At 30.7% G+C, this 19,821-nt stretch overlaps 1 protein-coding gene across 1 annotated transcript; it reads left to right on the forward strand.

Moving 5' to 3' along the window:
• The first annotated feature begins 15,670 nt into the window (after nt 1-15,670).
• LOC112717318 (uncharacterized) lies at nt 15,671-16,887 on the forward strand. The gene is made up of 4 exons (XM_025769386.1): nt 15,671-15,679; nt 15,962-16,177; nt 16,482-16,582; nt 16,674-16,887. The coding sequence occupies exons 1-4, from the start codon at nt 15,671-15,673 to the stop codon at nt 16,885-16,887; spliced, it is 540 nt and encodes a 179-aa protein (XP_025625171.1).
• The last annotated feature ends 2,934 nt before the right edge of the window (nt 16,888-19,821 follow it).

Raw genomic sequence — 19,821 nt, forward strand, 5'->3', positions numbered from 1 at the left:
TTTAATGTTCTCCTATTACTTTTCTATGCTTTTATTTTATGCCTTCCAAGTATTTGATAAAATGCTTGAAAAGATGTTAGAATAGATTTTTCTCATCTTGGCTTAGGTTGAGTAATTAGTGACTCTTGAGTTATCTAATGCTTTTGTTGGTTGATAATTAGAAGTTGCTAGTTGATTTGAATTCCACTAAAGCTAGTGTTTCCTTGGGAGTTGACTAGCACCTGAGGAATCAATTTGATTTATCCACTTGACTTTCCTTCATAGGTAGAAGTTGACTAAGTGGGAGCAATGGACATTTGTCATCACAATTGATGAGGATAATGAGGATAGGACTTCTAGTTCTCATACATTGCCAAGAGCTTTATTAGCTATTAGTTTAATTCTTGCAATTTACATTTCTTGTTTCTTATCTTAAAAACCCCAAAATATACGTGTCCATAACCAATAACAAGAAAACTTACCTGCAATTCCTTTGAGAAACGATCCGAGGTTTGAATACTTCGGTTTATTTTTATAGGGGTTTGTTACTTGTGACAACCAAGTGTTTGTATGAAAGGATTCTTTGTTGGTTTAGAAACTATACTTGCAACGAAAATTTATTTGTGAAATTCTTTACCACACAAAAATATGATTTTATATATATATATATATATATATATATATATATATATATATATATATATATCACATAAGTGTTCATAGGTTAGGTTTTAATACAATACGATTCATAATAGATTACATTAGACTTCATGACTACATATTACTAGTAGAGACTTATATATATAGACTCTTAAGACTTACTACCAGACTCGGGCTTCACAAAAGCCACCCTAGACTGGACCCGACCTAACTTTTACATAAAAGGTCCTATCTCTCATATAAATCTACTAAGAGCGAGGGAAGAAAAACTGAGCTACTCTCATGTCTCTGTTCCTTCTAGTGTAACATCTTCTGATGGGCTTGAGGTCAAGTTGATGATCATCTGGTCCTCCAAGATTGAATGATGTCAGATGACTCCTCGTTGGAAGAGGTCGACAAAAAGCCATTGCGTATGGCTAGCATGAACTCCTCTCCTAAAGGACCGAACTACTCATCCATAAGGTCATGTAACTGATAATCTAGAACAGGCTCCACCAGTATCATAGACTCTAGCACTTGGTCAAACTACTCGGGATATATGGGCTGAATGTCGAAAGGAGAGTCTAGCTCGAACTCCATCGAGTGCAGTGGCTAAGGAAGAAAAGGAAAGTGGGTACCTTCTGGATATAACTCAGATAGTAAAAAATCGTATAGTGTGTCAAGATCAAACTCCAGACTAAGAAGAGGTGAGAGAAAGGTCTTTCAGAAATTTGCAGGTCTGACCCTATATGATGGTCCCGCCCCATATAGGATTCACATAGTGGCATGCTATTGGTACCTCAAAGAAGATGACTCCCGATCCCATCTGCGAAGTGAGAGAAGAATGAGATGAAAACCAAAGGTTCCTAGTAAGGTGATAATGGGAAACAAAGGGGTTTCGTGCTAAGCCTATGTTTTGCGAAAAATTAGGAAATCTACGTTCTAAGTATACGTTTATTGTTGCCATTCTAATAAGTTATACATACAAGCAGTGAATTTAAGTAGATAATAGAATACATGTAGTAATTACAAGCACACAAATTCAATTACGAGAAAAATGCACAATCAAGTATGATGCATGCTTGATCCTATTGCAGACCGTGAGCTCACATGTCGGTTGGTTACTCGAAATTCCGATAATGTTTTCGTGGTAGGCGTTACGTATCATTGTCCCTACCTAAAAAATTGTCCCTCCATAAGTGTTACGTATCTCCCTCCTCATGGGAGAGACCCTCATTTCGATTTCAAGTAGACGTCTCCATGCCATATAGTTACTGGCTAGGCAGTATAAAGTTTCGTTCTACCAGGCGGTCCTTAATCACCTTGATGTTTAGATTTTTCTTTGGGGCACAGTGTAGTGATCTCTGAATGGGCTCTTTTGCCCTTGCCCTCTCGATACACTGCCATGGTATTTTTTCATAACTCAAAAGACCCTTTTACTTTTAGCCTTTCAACATCAATACCATCTTGTCCTTACTTGTATTAAGGGATTCTTTTGATCTTAGTAATTTAGTTAAAGTATTTTATGGTTTCTTTTCCTTTTTCTTTGAGTCTTTTAGACCTTTAATTCACAATTTTCATTTTTTACTTCTAAGTTATACCGAATTTTCATATTACCCTTCTCTTTCTTAAGTCTTATTTTAATTATCTTCTATGCTTTTTGTAAAGATGATCTTTAACCCTAGAAGTGACACTTTACTAGTTTATCCTTATGTTTTACAAACAGACTATTTTATTCCTAATTATTCTAATTAATCATTTTAAGCCTTACTTTTTTTTTTCAAAATGACTATTATAACCCTAAGTATCATAATCAACTATTCTTAGTGTTAATTATTACTAAAGCTATCAACTCACACCCCTTACTTATCATATTACCCCTAAAATTTTTATTAATGCCATTTTTTTGTTTTAGGCATAAATTGTTATCTTTTTTTTAGATTATTTATCATTATCTTATTAATTACTATAGTTTAACTTTTACCCCCAATTTTTACTAAAGTTTTTAATTAGACTAAACTCTTTTTTAATTACAGTTTTGATTCAATCATCTCATATAATTCCATATTTACCCCTAAAACTTCTACATTCATGATTTTAAGTTTAATTCTTATTAATTACATCATTACCCCTTTTAGTTCTCTAATTTACTTAAGTGTCATTTTTGGTGCATCATATTTTTTTAGAACTATATTTTATACTTTTAACCTCTTTTGACTCTTTTTCACACATCTTCTATTTTTTCTCTTAATTATCTTTCTTAAACTTCATATTATGACTTTTGTTAACTCTTAGTGTCTTTTATGACATGAAACTTCAACCCCAAATGCATCATACATTTCAGCCATCATTCATACATTAGACATAGTCATGATGTTCACGTATAGTATATATTGAATCAATGAAAGACAATTCATCATATCATCAAGATTCATACAAACATACATATCATCATTCTTTCAAGAGAGGGTATTAACATCACTTTCAAATATAAAAATCAACAAGTGTTACTAACCCTTATCTTTTTCTTGATTCACTCTCTTGAACACTTTAGACAAAAAATTTTCTAAACAAGGAAAATTTGATAATTAATAGAATAATGGTGCTTATGGTCGAAACAAAAAGGAATAGAGGAGATGAAATGCAACTCTCTTGATCTTGAAATTGAGGTCTCCTATGTGTGCTCTTTCTAGTTTCTAGTGATAGTTATCTAGATAAAAAAAAGAGAGAAACATGGTCTCTTATGGAGATCTGTTTAAAACCAAAAAAAGAAGTAAAAAAATTAGAGACGTTCTTACACTTACCTTGCTGAATTTTGGGAGCAAAGATAAGAAAAGAGTGAAAAAATGGACTAAAAGGCTTGATCTTTGAAGAAATGGTGAAGTGCTCCTAATGCGTAAGCATCTTTTCGTTATTTTCTTATTATTTTAAATATGAATTATTGAGTTTTATTGAGATTTTAGTGTTTGAATCCTATTTGGATGTTACTTTGAGTCGTTCTATTTTTTTTAAGTATTTCAGGTGAGGTTTGGAACAGTTTGACAGAGTCCGTGCAGAAGAAAAGAGAAGAATCTTTTATTTTGTTGATCTAGCGCTAAACGCCGCATCTTGCGTTTAGCGCCCAAGTGCTTTAAAATGCGCGCAGCCATTCTGTCAAGTTGGCATTAAACGCGAACCTGGGCATTTAGCGCCAGGTGCCTCGTAAAGTGTGCAAGCTCACTACCTCGTGGGGTGCTAAACGCCGAACCTGACATTTAACGCTAGAAGATAGCAACAACTAAAAGCTTACTGCCTCCATGGGAGCTAAACACAGATTCTGGCGTTTAGCGCCAGTAGTGCGGATCCACCTTTAAAGAAAGGGCTTCATTAGTTAGATCTGGGTCATATTTATCTTATTTTATTTCGTGTTAGTTATCTTTATTTCCAAACACAATCTTTTGAGATTTAGTAGTGATTATTCTATTTTATTTTCAAATTAAATTAGGTTAGATATAAAAAGAAAAATATTTAGCCTTTCGGGCATCTCTCTTCTCTTCTTCCTCATTCTAGTTTTCACACACTTTTGAACCCTAGTTTTTCTCTATAAGTCATGAGTAACTAAACCTCCCTTATTAAGGTTAGGAGCTTTGTTTATTCTATGGATTAAAACTATTGCCACTCTATTTTAATTAATATCTTAATTTAAATTCAATGATTACTTTCGTTCTTCGTCTTATGATTTTGAGTATATTGGAAAATAACTCATGTTCTACATGAACTCTTGTTGATTCTTGGAAAAGTTATCTCACTTGGATACTAGTTTGAAAGTAAATTTCTTCTAAATCACTAATTTTCTAGACTTAACGGGATACGTGACATATAATCCTCTTATATTTGGATAATTAGGATTTTTGTGGCTAATAAACTAGAATTGGACCTAACCCTTTAATCTATATTAAGTGACCAAGGAATTGGTAGTTGATTAAGTTAGAGGAGACTAAATCACTAAGAAATTAGGGTTTAGTCAATTACAGTTTGCCATAAATTGAATCTTGCATGATTATAGTTGGTAAGAATATAAATCTGAAAAAATAAATATCTTTGAAGCCTTAACTATTCTCTCACATATTTCTCAAATCGATTTTACTATTCGCTTTCTAAATCTCTAAATTACTGTTTAATGCTTTTGAACCTTAAAACACTATTTTCTGCTTGTCTGACTAAATAAATCATTCAGTTGTTGTTGTTTGGTCTGTTAATTCTCGTGGGATCGACCCTCACTCACCTGAGGTATTACTTGGTATGACCCGATACACTTACCGATTAGTTTGTAGTTTTGGAAATCTACACCAACTCCTTAAACTAGTGGTGTAAGATTGTATAAAACAAAAGTAATTTTTCTTTATTTTTCTCACTGAAGGCTTCGGCCTCTTCTCTCTTTTTTCTTTATTTTCTTTCTTCTTTCACTTGCTAATTTTATTTATTGTGGTATGAAGTAAAAATTATGAGAGTGGTAAAAAATGAGTTTATGACTAATAGAAATTAAGAAAAGGATAAGGTAAAATTTAAGAATCCTAGTCATCGCTTAGTGAATAATCTTATCCATTGTTATCCTTAGTAATTTTTTAATATAAAAATTAATTAATGAGAGAGACAGTTGTGATGTTTAGGAATAGTGTACTAAGGTTAAGTGTATCTTAAGGAAGTATTTTACCCATATGAGTCGTCAAGATTATATTATGAAAGTAGTTCATAGAAATGAGTGACTGAAAATGTTTTTTGAAAAAGGAGAAAATTAAGGTAGTAAATTTTCACTAACAAATTTTATGATTTTTTGTAAAACTAATTAATTAATTAACCTGATTTGATTAAGATTGGAATTAATTACAATTTCAAGTCTAAAATGTCTCTAGGATATTTTAGAAAAGATAATTGATAAAATTATTTGTGAAATATATTTATAATTTTTAGATTTTTTTTTTAAAAAAAAGTTTTTACAAAATTCATTAACTCTTAGTAATGAATTTGAATTATACAATTATATTGATTGAATTAAAACCATAACCAATAAGATTGAATGAATAAAAAGATAAATTTCTTAAACCATTCACTATTTTATTATAATAATGATAATAAATTAAAATTTAATAGCTATAACATACTTTAAAGTAGGAATAGCAAAAAATTTACCGAGACTAAAATAGAGATTTACTAAGATTTCATAGAGATAGAAACCAACACCTGCTTATAAATAGGAATGGGACAAGGGCAGCAATAGTAAAGAAGGTACCGTCCCATTAAAATTCTCTAAATCCCTATCAAATATTAAATTACAATATAATTGTCAAATAAGTTTTAATTTTATCGTTGTTGTCAATTTTTAACCGTCAATAATTAATCAATTTTTTCTTTCAATTTTATCCTTAACTAAAATTCTAATTTTAACCTCATTCTACTTAAAAAATTTATTCTAATTTCCACCCTCCATCATCTCACTCCCTTCTTCGGTTACTATCAAAATCACCTCCTATTAACGACCACCACCACCCACACATCCTTATCGCCACTTTTACCGCCTATAAAACCCAACTAACTCCTCTTCTAAATTCAAATTAACCATCAATTTTATTCATTAACACACATTCAAGAGAGAGTAAAAAAGAAGAAAGAAGAAATAGAGAGAAGAAACTCAGAGGAAGAAGAAGGAAGAAGAGAAAAGGAAGAAAGGGCATTGTAGGTGAAAGGCCACAACAAATACTGAATTGCCGGCGAGAGTGGGAGGAGAGAGACAAATTAGAAGAAGTCATTACTGTCGCCACCGCCATGACAGACGCTGAGAGGTGGAAATGAGAGAGAGAGAGAGAGAGAGAGAGAGAGAGAGAGAGAGAGAGAGAGAGAGAGAGAGAGAGAGTTTGAAAAGAGGGGAGGCTAGCTTGAGAACCACCTTCACTGTGAGGAGCTCACCGAAACAATGCTGGAACAACCGTTGCAAGTGTCTCTGCTCTTTGAAAAAGTCGTCTGAGCTGTTAGTAACCACTGCCTCTTTGTGTAATTTGTCTTTCTCTCCTCCCAAGCTCACCGGTGGTTTAGTGACAGTGGCGACCCTTGGCCGGTGGTAGTTCCTTCTTCCTTGTGTCCCTTTCCTCTTCCTCTGAGTTTTTTTATTTCACGCTCCTTCTATGTGTTTGTGGGTGTATGTTAGTGAATGAAGTTGATGATAATGATTTTGAATTTGAAAGATGAGTTAGTTAGGTTGTGTAGGCAATGAGAGTGGTGGCGGTGGTTGTTAATGGGAGGGTGATGGCGATGGTAACCGAAGAGGGGGATAAGATGATGAAGGGCAGGATTGATAATGGGATTGGGCTTAGAATAGAATTTTTAAGTAGATTGGAGTTAAAATTAAAATTTTGATTAAGGGCAAAATTGGAAGAAAAAATTGATTAGTTATTTACTCCTAACAAATTGACAAAAGGGGTAAAATTGAAACTTATTTGAAACGTTAAAGATAAAATTGAATCAAATTTAACATTAGTTATAATTTTAACAATTTTTAAAAATGTTAGGAATAAAAAACATACTTTATCCTTTTTTCCATATATATGTACATATATCTACAGAGATCATATCCACCTTCCACAAAAATTGATAAATAAAGGGATCGAAATGTGAATGAAGAATAGATATAAGAATTTTTTTAAATAGGGATAGGGCAATGTAGGTGTAGCCACCCCTACATTTCCATTACTATCCCTACTTAAAAGGTTAAAAGATAAAATGAAAGATAAAGTATAATTTTTATTCCTGATCAAAATTTTTAAAATTATCCCTAATAGTTAATTTGATTCAATTTTATGCTTAATCGTTTGAAATAAATTTCAATTTATCTTTACCGTCAATTATTTGTCAATCAACTATTAATCAATTTTTTTCCCTCAACTATGTTCATCTCCTCCTTCCCGACTCTTAATCCTCATTCTCTCCCCCTTACATATTGCTATCCGCCTACCACACATTATGTCATCACCTTTCTTTCTTTCTCCTTATCAAAGCGTTTACCTCCTCTTTTTTCCACACACTATCTCCCACCTTCTTTGATCTCTTTCCTCTTTACCTTGTATTGTTCTCCCTTTACTTGTCCTCCGCTTTGCTCTCTCTTTATTGCCTCACTCTCCCCTCTTACTTCTTTGTCATTATTCACTCTTCTCTCGATATCTCCTTCCTTTTCAGTCTCACACCTCTTGCACCCTCTCTTTTATTCTGTCACTACTCTTCTCCTTTTATCTTGATCTGTCTCCCTTTTTTCTACCTGTGTGATTTGTGTTTTTTTAAAAAAATTGAATAACATTGTCATTGTTGTTGTTATTGGATTTGAATGACAAGGTGGTGGTGCAAATATGACAAAGATGATGGTGATAGTGAGGAGAATTGTGGGTTGGAGTATACAATAGGTTATTGTCATTTGATTGTTTGATTGCCTCACTCTTCTCTCTTACTTATATGTCATTGTTCACTCCTCCCTCGATCTCTCTTTTCTACTCAGTCTCGCACCTCCTCTACCTTCTCTCATCTTTTTCCGCTACTCCTCCTTCCATCTTGATCTTTCTTCTTTTTTTCGTCTTTATGATTTATATTTTTTAAAATTAAATAATGTTATTGTTGTTGTTGAATTTGAATGATAGGGGGTGGCGCGGTTGTAGTGAAGATTATTATGATAGTGAAGGCAAGTGCGAGTTGCGGTATGCAATGGGTTATGGTTGTTTGGTGTTGATGAGGGTGAAAGAGGTGAATAGGAAGTGCTTATTATGGTGGAAGATGGGATTATGATGGTGGTTGTGGTACAGATAAGGAATGAGTGTAAGAAATCGAAGGAGTTGATAGTGGTGGTGAAGGTGATAGTAAGAAAATGACAATGTTGAGTGAACGATGAAGTTGGTAAGATAGACAGGTGTGGTGGTAGAATGAATTTGAGTAAATGATTGACCAAAAGATTAAAGATAGTTTAAAGTAAAATTATAAAAAAAATTTTACAAATAAAGATACAATTGAATCTTATTTCAAACATGAAGAATAAAATTGAATTAAATTAAACATTAGCGATAATTTTTAAAATTTTAAGAAACATTAGAAAAAAAATATTTTGCTCTAAAATAAATTATACTTTGTTTTTTTCTTGTTTTCATTAGTAAAAATGTGTTATTTCATGCTATTAGTTCATCGAGAAGTGTTTTTAGACGTTAATATTAATTAGATGAAAAATTTGGTATAACTAATTTACCATTTTAGTACTAACTTATATGTGGGACAATAAACTAATGAGTATTCTGATATTTACTAAAATATTATTTAATTATTATTTTGATAATTAAATTATAGAATTTAATACAATCTAATAATTAAATAATTATTGTTATATATCTAAATAGATATAGAATATTATTATATTTTTTTCTAACTCTACAAATATATATATATAATAATACATTGTAAATAAAAAATTAGCCACCGAATCAATTAATCATGCATATAAAATACATATTAAAATACAAAATAATATTAAAATTAATTTAAATAATATATGTATTCATACATAATAATAATAATAATAATAATAATAATAATAATAATAATAATAGAGATTACTAAATATCAATTAAAAATAATGAGTTAATCTATGACGAATTTCATATTTAAATTTAAGTTTGATCTAGAAAAAATTCTTACTGAATATGTTATTACAAATTGAGATACAATTTGATTCGATTAAAACAAAGTAAGAATTTACATCATACTATATGTAACAACAGTAAACCACATTCAATTCACATAATTCCATTCCTTCACATAGCTAAACATTACATATAACTGGCGTAAACGAATTCCTCCTCTTGGCTCTTGGTATATATGTAGTCATCCAAGGCTAATTTTTTTTAATATTAGTTTGTTATTGGTATTTTTTGTTAATATTATGATTTTTTAATGTAATACAGTGATATAAAATAAAAAAATTATAAGTAACAATTTTAAATAATAAGATCAAAAGAATAAACAAAAATAAACAAAAATTGTGAATCACGATTTTAGATAGGACAAAAAAAATCATAAATTACCATTTTTAATTTAAAAAAAATTGTAATTTATAAAATTAAATAACAATTTTTTTGTTATAGAAATCGTGAGTACCAATTTGTATTATGCATCATATATACTTGTGAAATATATCAATTTCAACTTATATCAACGTCTTATACAACTTCGTTTATCATATAAAAAATAATTAGTTCTGTCTCTTAAAATTTAATTGGATCATTCTTAAAATTTAATTGGATATAACAAAATGTATATATAATTATAAATCTTGTAAACAAACATAATGTAATAAAGTGTAGTTTAAATATACAAAATATAATACACAAATTTAAGTGTGAAATATAATTTTTGACCACCAAAATATTTCCGTTATCTTAAAGATGAAAATATTTTGTTATTAGCGATCCCAAAATTGACAATAATGGGTCGTTAAATCGCCTCTATTTTGATTTAATGATTATAAAAACTATTATATTTGGCTGTAGTTTGTAACTGTCGGTATCTCTGACAAAAACTATATTAATATACCGCCGCTAAATGTGCGGTCACTTGGACATATCAATAAAACTTGCGGCGGTTTAAAACCGTCGGTAAATATGAGACAAATCGTATCAGTTAAATTTGACGGCGATTTTCTATTGGTGTGCCACAAAATTTTGATTTAACGGCGGTTATATCAGTGGTTGTTGGAAACCACTGTCAAATCCAATCCAGACGCTCATATCCATGGCGGTTCGGTTAACCGCTGATATTTAATTTTGCATTGATTTAAAATCGCCACTAATTCATAAAAATCGCCGCCAGTTCTCACCTCTCTTGTAGTGAGTGTACTTATTGGTCCATGCACATATATATAGCTTTAATTTGTTTTGTTCCATCATGGTTGCCTTAGCTTGGATGTAACTAGTAATATTAAAAAGAAAATATTCACATGATGACATCTTTATATATAAAGATGATATTATGAATTTTTAAATGGTTAATTAAATATATTTAGTTAAACATATCAATTCATCTAATAATTTACAATGCTATCTTCATATGGTAAAAATGTCATCATAAAAATTTTCACCGTATTAAAATATTATAGACAATCTACGTCAATTCCTCGTTCAATTCTTCACTATACCTATATTAATTAATTAATTAATTACTTTCTTTATAGTGGCAACAGCACATACAGAATAATCTCTCTATTCTTTTAATTTGTTGCCTTTCAGGTGCTTCTCGTTGTTTTTCTTTTTTAAATTCTTTTGTCATAAATCCATTTTTCCTATTGCTAGCTTTACCTTTCTGTGTTCCAACTTTTGATGTTAATCTTCTCCACTTACTGAATTTTATTATATTATGTCACCATTATTATTTCCATCTTCTTTCGTCACTATATTTTGGGTGTTCTAGGACAGGTTACACCTAAGGTAGCACGCTCCACTTTGTTCTCGCAACATATTAAAGCATTGCTATGAGTTTAATAATCATATCCTTCAAACGACACTTAGGGAAATATAATAAAGTTACAGTAATGCTAGAAAAAATTAAAAAAAGTAATAATTTGTCTTATTTAATATTATTAATTATCGTAATAATTAATAAATATTAAATAAGATAAATTTTAATTATTTTTGACTAATTTTTTTTATAATCAAATATTTTTAACAAAATTAAGTACATCCTTGATAGTAGTTATATGTTTTGAACTTTTGGTTTAATTGTAAGTATTTAGTCCAATATAATTCGTTCTTCGATATTTAACATTTTCTTCTCCAATATAATTCGTTCCATCTTAATATTGTAATTCATTTTCTCTAGTCATCGGTGATCAACAATGCCGTATGAAGAGACACGGTATTTGGGTGCCAGAGAGATGTTTTTTTTAACTTATCAAAATTTATAAAAGATAAATTTGTAAAAAGACTAATTTTAATACTAAATAATGTAATATTGAAAACCATTATAAAAAATTATAGACGAATTTAATTTTGATCTTAAATCTTAGGGATCAAAATAATACTTATTTTTTAAATAAATCTTAACTCTAATTATTATATATTATATTAATAACTTAGAGTTTAAAATTTAAAATTTAAAATTTAAAATTTAAAATTTAAATTTTAGAATTTAAATTAAGGTTTAGGATTTAAAGTAGGATTTAGAGTTTAAGTTTTGACACTTTAAAATTCAAGAAGTGCTAGTTAGCATTCGTCTTGAAATAATTACAATATTAAATTCTTCATTTAGAATATTATTAATTAATTTATCTGGTAATGGAGTGCATAATTAGTGTTTTAAAAACATTATCTACGCAGGAATAATATTTAAAATTATTCAATTATTCAAGCAATAATTTAAAAAATATAAAATAAAAAAATTAATATAAAATATGATGATTTTAGACTGTTTTAGATTAATTTTTTATTCTCTATCAAGTATTTTTTATACCTGAAAACTAGATTTATGGCTAGATTTAATCAGCTTCATTTTCTTTATTTATTAACCGGAAAATAATTCAAAATCTGGGTGTACGTACAGGGGAGGCACTACTTTATATATATTAATATATATAACCGAGTAAATTATAATTTTTGTTTAATATTAAAACTTATTTCAAATATTCATACGAAAACAGATAAAAATTAAGAATATGAGTGTTTCTTTTTTATAACTTTCTTACAAAAATTAAAAAGATACTTTACCCATAATAATTAAATTACTATGACGATTAGGGTTCTAAGACATTCTTTCTATTTTATTATTTGAAATTGTTGCATTCATCCAACATAGACATGGGTGGTGATGATTCCATGTTGTTTTATTATAGAGTTAGTTAATGATGGGAAACTAGGAGGTAGAGGTGCTTATAAAAAAAAAAATACAAATGCCTACTCTTTCTTTCGTGTGTCCACCATATGACTCACATATATAGGAGCCTATATATGCAGCTTTTTATACTTAAAGAGCAGATTCCCAATTATGAACAAGATCATGGCTAAAAGAAGGGTATGCACTTTGATCATGGCATTATTGAATTGATGTAATAATAATAATGCATGCATGCATGCACCCTCTTTTTGTTGCAGAAATTAAAAAGAAGTTTGAGAATGAATAAACCAATTCCAATTTGGACAGAGATAGAATTATACTTATTTTACTTTTTATTTTTTAAATAACATTATTATTAATAGGTGAATAAAATACATACATATCATATGTATGATATGTCCTAGCTAGAAATTAAATAAAGGCTACTGTGGTGGCTATGAAGCATTGAGTACGACTATTGGTTACCTATAAAAAAATTTTTATGGGCCCCTAAGTGGATGCATATGTCCGAGGGATCTAAAGTCGTGTCCTAATCTCGGAGCAATAGCCATTACAAAATAAAATAAAAATAAAAAAAGACCTATAATAATATTCCAATGTTAGTGAGTTCTTAATTGCAACATATTGGTACTACATTAAGATTGATCAAGATGGCAAAAAAAAAAAAAAAAAATCGGCAGAATTTTTTAGAAATTTGGACCGATGAGTTTCGGTTATAATTAATTAGAGATCATCAAATGTAATTTTAAATTTTTACGAACCAAACATATTTTTAAATAATTTTAATAAAAAATCGACAATTTTTTTTTTTACTTCAGAGACTTTTATTAAACAAAATTTTCAATTTTTATAGAAAAAATAATTGCAAAACATAAATATAAAGAAACAAATATTTAAGCAAACATTCAATTTTAGTCGTTCTAGTGCGCATTCCTTTATTAATTCGCAATTCTTTAGCAAATAAGAGTTTTGAGAATGCGCCGTTAGGCAACCTTCCACTTTCATCCTAACATTATATCCTAAGAAAAGTAAGTCCAATATAAAGCTTAAACAATTTAATATATTTAGAGATATAAAACTAACATCGGTACTGTACAAACTACAACAATCCAGCAGATAGCGGCGATAATTTTGTGATGGTTTTATAAAACTGCCACAAAATGACAAACTGCGGCGCATATCGGGTGGTTAGGGGTGGCGCTGGGCTGCAATCAGCCTTGTATTTAGTGGCAGTTTTTCTAGAACCGCTGCTATATGTAACGTTGAGTGAATTATCATTTTACATTTTGCGGCGGCTTTTTTCCAACTGCCGCAAAATACGTATAACCACATATTTCAATGTTTGCTTTAGTAACAACCATCCGGATATAATTTAGTTAAGTTAACACTACTATTTTAAACTACATATGTTTAAATCATTGTTAAATTCGTAACACTTTTTCTAGATTAGTTTTACGTAAAAAAGTTCACAAGTTAAATAAGCTATATATGTTAACTCATGTGAACAAATTTACCAATAAGATTTTCTCGTTTACTTTATTGTCATTTAAATTTGCATTCAAACATAAATGTAAAATAAGAAAATAAAGTCATAGTTTGAATTTATAGAGTTAAAATAAAGTTCTAACGAGCATAAATTAAAGTTACTCCTCTTTGAAGTTATGCCTTACTAAACCTAAATCAAGAAACTCTAAAAGTAGATAAACATGTAAAACTGCGATCCAAATCATTAAATTAAGGGAATCAACGTAACTCTTATAATAAAAGATCAAAATTTCTCTTTAACATTGTATTGACCTGGTGAAAAATACTCTGTCAAGAATCTATGGACTTCACGTTTTACAGGATCTAATATTTTATCTCTATACCATGGCTTTTTGTTCAGATTAAAGCACCTTTTCTTAACATGTATATCATCTTCTCTTTGTTAGTCTTCTAAAGTTTCATTGTCTTCTTCCGAAACCTTATTGAGATCAAACTGTATGGATCTGTCAATTCCACAGAGGAGATATCATCTAAATCGTCTTCTGAATCAGACTCTTCCCCATCTAGACTGTCAGAAACTATTTCTCCAGAATATTCAGGTAATACTGAAAATATCAACATGCATACAACAAAATAAGTATAACCAGAAGAAACTGAGAACTCCCAAGTCATTAGATACTAACTTATAAAAAAACGAACGACAATATGCTAAGACAATTTTAAAACTAAACACAAATTATCGACAATTACCATCTCCCTTGTTGGTAGTTTGGGCAAATTTCTTAGGCAGAAGCTCTATAGTGTATGTTGTGCTTGCAAATGATGATGAAAATTCTTTAGTTTTTATTTGTCCTGTTTCACCGTCATGTTATGTTCACTAATATTTAAAAAACATAACACTATTGGAATTAATATTGAATATTACATATCAAGATTATCAAAACTGCAACATTAAGAACAATAACAACTGAAACAACATTAAAGATTTAACGTAAACTAACTTTTGACGAAAAAAATATTGAAAGAAACAGAAAATCTGCTTTTACTCATGAAAATTCACAGTACAATAAATACTTAACTGCAAATCGAAAATACACCATGTTTTTTGTAACCAAAGAAAACAACGTACAACGTTCAGTTTATTTAACTTAGTTCCTGAGACAAAGATTCTTTTTAAATTACGTTAAAAATATTCATATAAGTATTACGCAACATCATCGATATTCTCTGAACTATTTTATATAGGTCTTCTATATCATTCCCCCTTGTCAACTGTAAATCTTCAATGTCATCTTTCGTTGACATGTTCAACCCTAGCTGTGAAGAAAAATCAAATTCAGCTTCTTCATTCTCTTCTCCCATGTCATAGTAAAAAATTCATAGTGAAAGTCCTTTACTTCTATTTCTCTTTTGTGCAATGAATAGATAGTAATTTTTTCCCATACCCTTCTTAGAGGACGGTGTGAGAAAAGGGTCTAAGCTAAGCGTGAAGGAGGTTATAGCACTTCCTTTCAATACAAAGATAATATTCCCATTTAACAAAGAGTTGCAACCAATTGGTCAGGTAGCTAGACTATTTAGTAGTTTCTTAGGGAGTTTGGGCGCTGATTATTCAAACTTTCTCATATGTGAAGAGAGTTGAAAGCACGTGAACAAAGTCAAGAAGGAACATGCATGCGACATGATTAAGGTACATCTTTAAATTTCAACATATTAAAAAATTTAGTATTCAATTTTTTGTGTAAGACTTTTGCATGGGTAAATTAAATTGCTGGATAAGTTTCCACATTTCATTTTTCATATGTTTATGTCAGCATTTCTATATTATACGTAACTACGACTTCTTGTACTGGAGTTGCGTATTAAACTTTTTCAATTTAAAGCAGCCTGTAATGGTTGTGGATATTCTTCAAATTATCAGTCTTATGCTTGTTAGTTGGTTTTGGTTAATGATAATGGCAACTGATTGCAGCGGGTCTTTCACTATGAGGATGATGCCGGAGGAAAAATAAAGTGTGGAATTATGAAAATGATAGGAAAGAACAGGAAGGATACAAGACACAAGTTGTATCATAAGTGTTACAAAGAAACAAGGACTTTTGAGGAAAATCTTAAGCATCGCCCGAAAGGAATAGAAGAAGATCACTGGAAATGGTTCCTTGAATATCGTCAGAAGGAAGAAACAAAGGTAAGCCTTGGTATTTTTTGTTATTTTCACAAAAACATACATGTGTATACATATTATACTCCTTACATTTTATACTCAACATCCCATTCTCATTTATATTTGTTTTGTTATTTATTCATAGAAAAAGTGTAAACAAAAGGCTTTAAATCGGAGCAAGCAACTTTACATACATACTGGAGGCTCCAAAACATTGGCAAGAAAAAAGACGAAGTGGTAATAAGTAATTATTTTCATTGAGATTTTGATTAATCTTCCTGAATATGGTGTTGTTATTTCCATAATTGTGTCGATATCAATGATATAGGAGAAAGAACAAGGAAGGCCCGCTGGTAGAGGAGAGTTGTTTATCATTACTCATAAGAAAAAAATGGCTCGTATATCCATCCTGATGCGCGTGTTGTTAGTGTAAGTAATGTCTGAAAATTTTAAACTTAGATTACTGTATATATCATGCTGATTTTAAATCATGCCTTTCCAACTTCCTGTATATATGCAGGAAGCAATTGCAAATGTTGAGAGGCAGGATGAATCTTATAAGCACTTTTTCACAAAATGATTCGCTAGCACAAGTTCTTAGAAAGGAGCACGCAGGACGAGTTCGTGCCTTAGGTGATGGATCATGTCCCACCCAAGTATTTGGTAATGCTGCTAGACAACCGTCGGGTTCTGGTGAGCCAAATGAAGAGTATGAGAGGAGGATTGTAGAATGAAGTGCTAAGATAGAAGAAGAGCAAGTTAAGAGACAGCCGATAAAGAAGGTTTTGAGATATATAATCCAATAGTAAGGAGGTAATTTGCCAGTTGACGTTGCTGCAGCACTGGATGATTTGGGCAGTACACCGACCTTGTCGCGTGCAAGGCTATCTTCATCTGGCAATCATGACCCACAACAAAAATAATGACTTTCAATCAATGTTATTAAACACTATTGAATTTAAGTTGGTTTAGTGCTTTATGTTTATTTTCTTCAAATTATGAAAGTTTACTTTATATTGAATCATACACTTATGATAATCTCATTATATAAGTTATGTTTGTAAATATATAGTTTGGTTTGTTATGTTATTTAGTTGTTTTATTTGGTTGGAAGTTATTTAAATTAATCGGTAACTAATAAATTAAAATTGAATAAACATACTATTTTAAAAGAGGCAAAATAATAAAAAAAAGTTAGAATTTTAATAGAAATCCTGAATTTTCGCAAAATAAGCATATTGTATGTGTTTCCAGCATTTAGCGGAGGTTTTCAATTGCCCCAAAACGACCGCTGTATTCAATTCTCTATCGTTTAGAGGCGGTTTGTAATTGCCGCGAAACTATTTTTATTACGCGGCGGTTATTCCAGCGGTTAGCTAAAACCGTCGCTAACCGTTTATCCACAGCCTATCTTCCAGCGTTTGGTGTAACCACCACAATATGTTTGGCTTCAACCGTCGCAATGTAGCCCCAGAACTGCCGCAAATGCTGGTTGTGTTGTAGTGAAATAACCAAGTGTATTATCAGTATGAACAACCTACGATTAAAGCTACACCTCATTCAACAAAAAAAAAATAAAAAAGGAAATCTTAAAATAAAAATATAATTAGTAAAATGTAAAAATTTAATAATCAAAATTAATAATATTTATAAAAATAATAAACCACAATTTTATGGTTTATCTTGTATTAAATTTGGTGGATTTTGTCAACTTTTCTCCCATTTATTCACTAAAATAACATGGTTTCATGAATTTCTCCTAATTGTGCTTAATAGTTAAAAACATGCTATTTAGGCTTTTAAATTGCTAAAGTTAATTCAATTTTCTCCCATTCGATGTCTTGATATGTTTGTTTGAGTGATTTAAGGTTTTGAAGGCAAGAATGGCTTGAAAAAAATGGAAGACATGCAAAGTGGAGAATTCCTAAAGAAATGAGGATTTGCAGAATTTATGGCGACACGTATACGTGGCCCACACGTACGCGTGACAAGCAGCACGTGACCAACTTAAAGACAATACTCTGAGGGCAATTTTTTGAGCCATCCAGGCCCAAATCCAACTCATTTTTTATGCTATTGAACCCAAGGATTGAGGGAGAAATGAACCAAGTAGTCATAATTTAGTTTTTCATCATGTTTTAGGTTAGAATTCTAGAGAGAGCTTGGGTAGCTTAGGTCAAATTTTCTTATATCCAAGTTTTAATTCTTGTTTTTAGCTCAACTCTCTTTATATTTTATTGTTCTATTGTCTTAATATTCTTAGTTTCTCTTGTTATTTTCTTTACTTGATTGATTTTATGCTTATGAACTCTTGTATATTTTGATTTTCATTAATGCAATTTGATGTTTTATGTTTCTTTGATGCTTGTCTGAGTTGTTATTAGTGTTTTCTTACATTAGGTAGTTGTAGATTTTACTAATTCATGCAATTCACAATGCTTTCCTTTTATTCCTTCCAAGTCTTTGATAAAATGCTTGGTTGGATTTTTGAGTAGATTTTGGTACTCTTGACTTGTGATTGAGGATTTAGGACCTTTGAGATCATTGATGTCTAGTTTCATTGGTGATTTAGAGTTGTTAGTGGTTCTAGGACCAACTATGTCCACTTGAATTAATCCTCCGATGTTAGAGGGAAACTAAGAAGAATTAACTCTTTATAATTACCATGTTGTGATCAATGTTCCAAGATAGGAGCCCTTGACTCTTGATCCTTGCCAAGACCCATTTTAGTGTTAGTTTTACTTTCTTGTCACTTTTATTTTCTTGTCAATCAAACCCAAAATCTCCCAAAAATATACACTCATAACCAATAATATGCACACTTCCTTGCAATTCCTTTGAGAGACGACCCGAAGTTTAAATACTTCGGTTATTTTTATTGGGTTTGTACTTCTGACAAACAAATTAAACTTTGATTGAGGGTTCTTTGTCGGTTTAGGTCTATACTTCAATCATATTTATTTTGTGAAATTCTATACCTACGATAATCCCACGTCAAGTTTTTGGCGCCGTTGCCGGGGAATTGCAATGTGTTCTTGTTATTGGTTATTGTATATATGTTGATATTGTGAATAGCTTGATTTTTGGTTTTCTTTTGTTAGTTTTTGTTAGCTTTAGGATTTTGTGTGCTTATTTCTTATGAATTTTTGTCTTTGTTTTCTCTTGCTACTATAAATTCTCACCACTTTGGCTATGAGTTTGGTTCTAACTTTGTTGTAGAAAATGGGAATTACAATGAGAACATGCATTCAAGATGGGACAATCAAAACTGGGAGGAGCCTCAAGCTTATGGACAACCTTCATGGCAACAATCTCTTCCAATATACTATGAGCAAGAGCCATTCCAAGATCCATACCAATCTAATGGCTATGGTGGACCTCTTTGTGGTTATCAACTACAACCAGATGCCTATGAATCTCCTCCTCAACAAATACCTCCATATGATCCTATCCCTTATCCACCATACCAAGAACCATATAAGTCATATGAACCATATTTGGAACCACCCCAATTCCAATACCAATACTTCCAAGAACCACCACCTTCATATACACCATATCCATTTCCTTACCAAGACGAACCACCTTCCTATTATGAACCCTTTCTCCCAATTAATGAACCCTCCTATCCACCTCAAACACTCGTGGATGATTCTATCACGTCATTA

The sequence above is a fragment of the Arachis hypogaea genome, chromosome 10 (assembly GCF_003086295.3).
Source record: "Arachis hypogaea cultivar Tifrunner chromosome 10, arahy.Tifrunner.gnm2.J5K5, whole genome shotgun sequence".
Classification (NCBI taxonomy): Eukaryota; Viridiplantae; Streptophyta; class Magnoliopsida; order Fabales; family Fabaceae; genus Arachis; species Arachis hypogaea.

Bases quoted from the DNA above. Each gene is read 5' to 3' on its own strand.
- LOC112717318 (XM_025769386.1), top strand. The intron at 16,178-16,481 runs GTAAGCCTTGGT...TCAATGATATAG, and splicing joins GTCAGAAGGAAGAAACAAAG to GAGAAAGAACAAGGAAGGCC. The intron at 16,583-16,673 runs GTAAGTAATGTC...GTATATATGCAG, and splicing joins CTGATGCGCGTGTTGTTAGT to GAAGCAATTGCAAATGTTGA.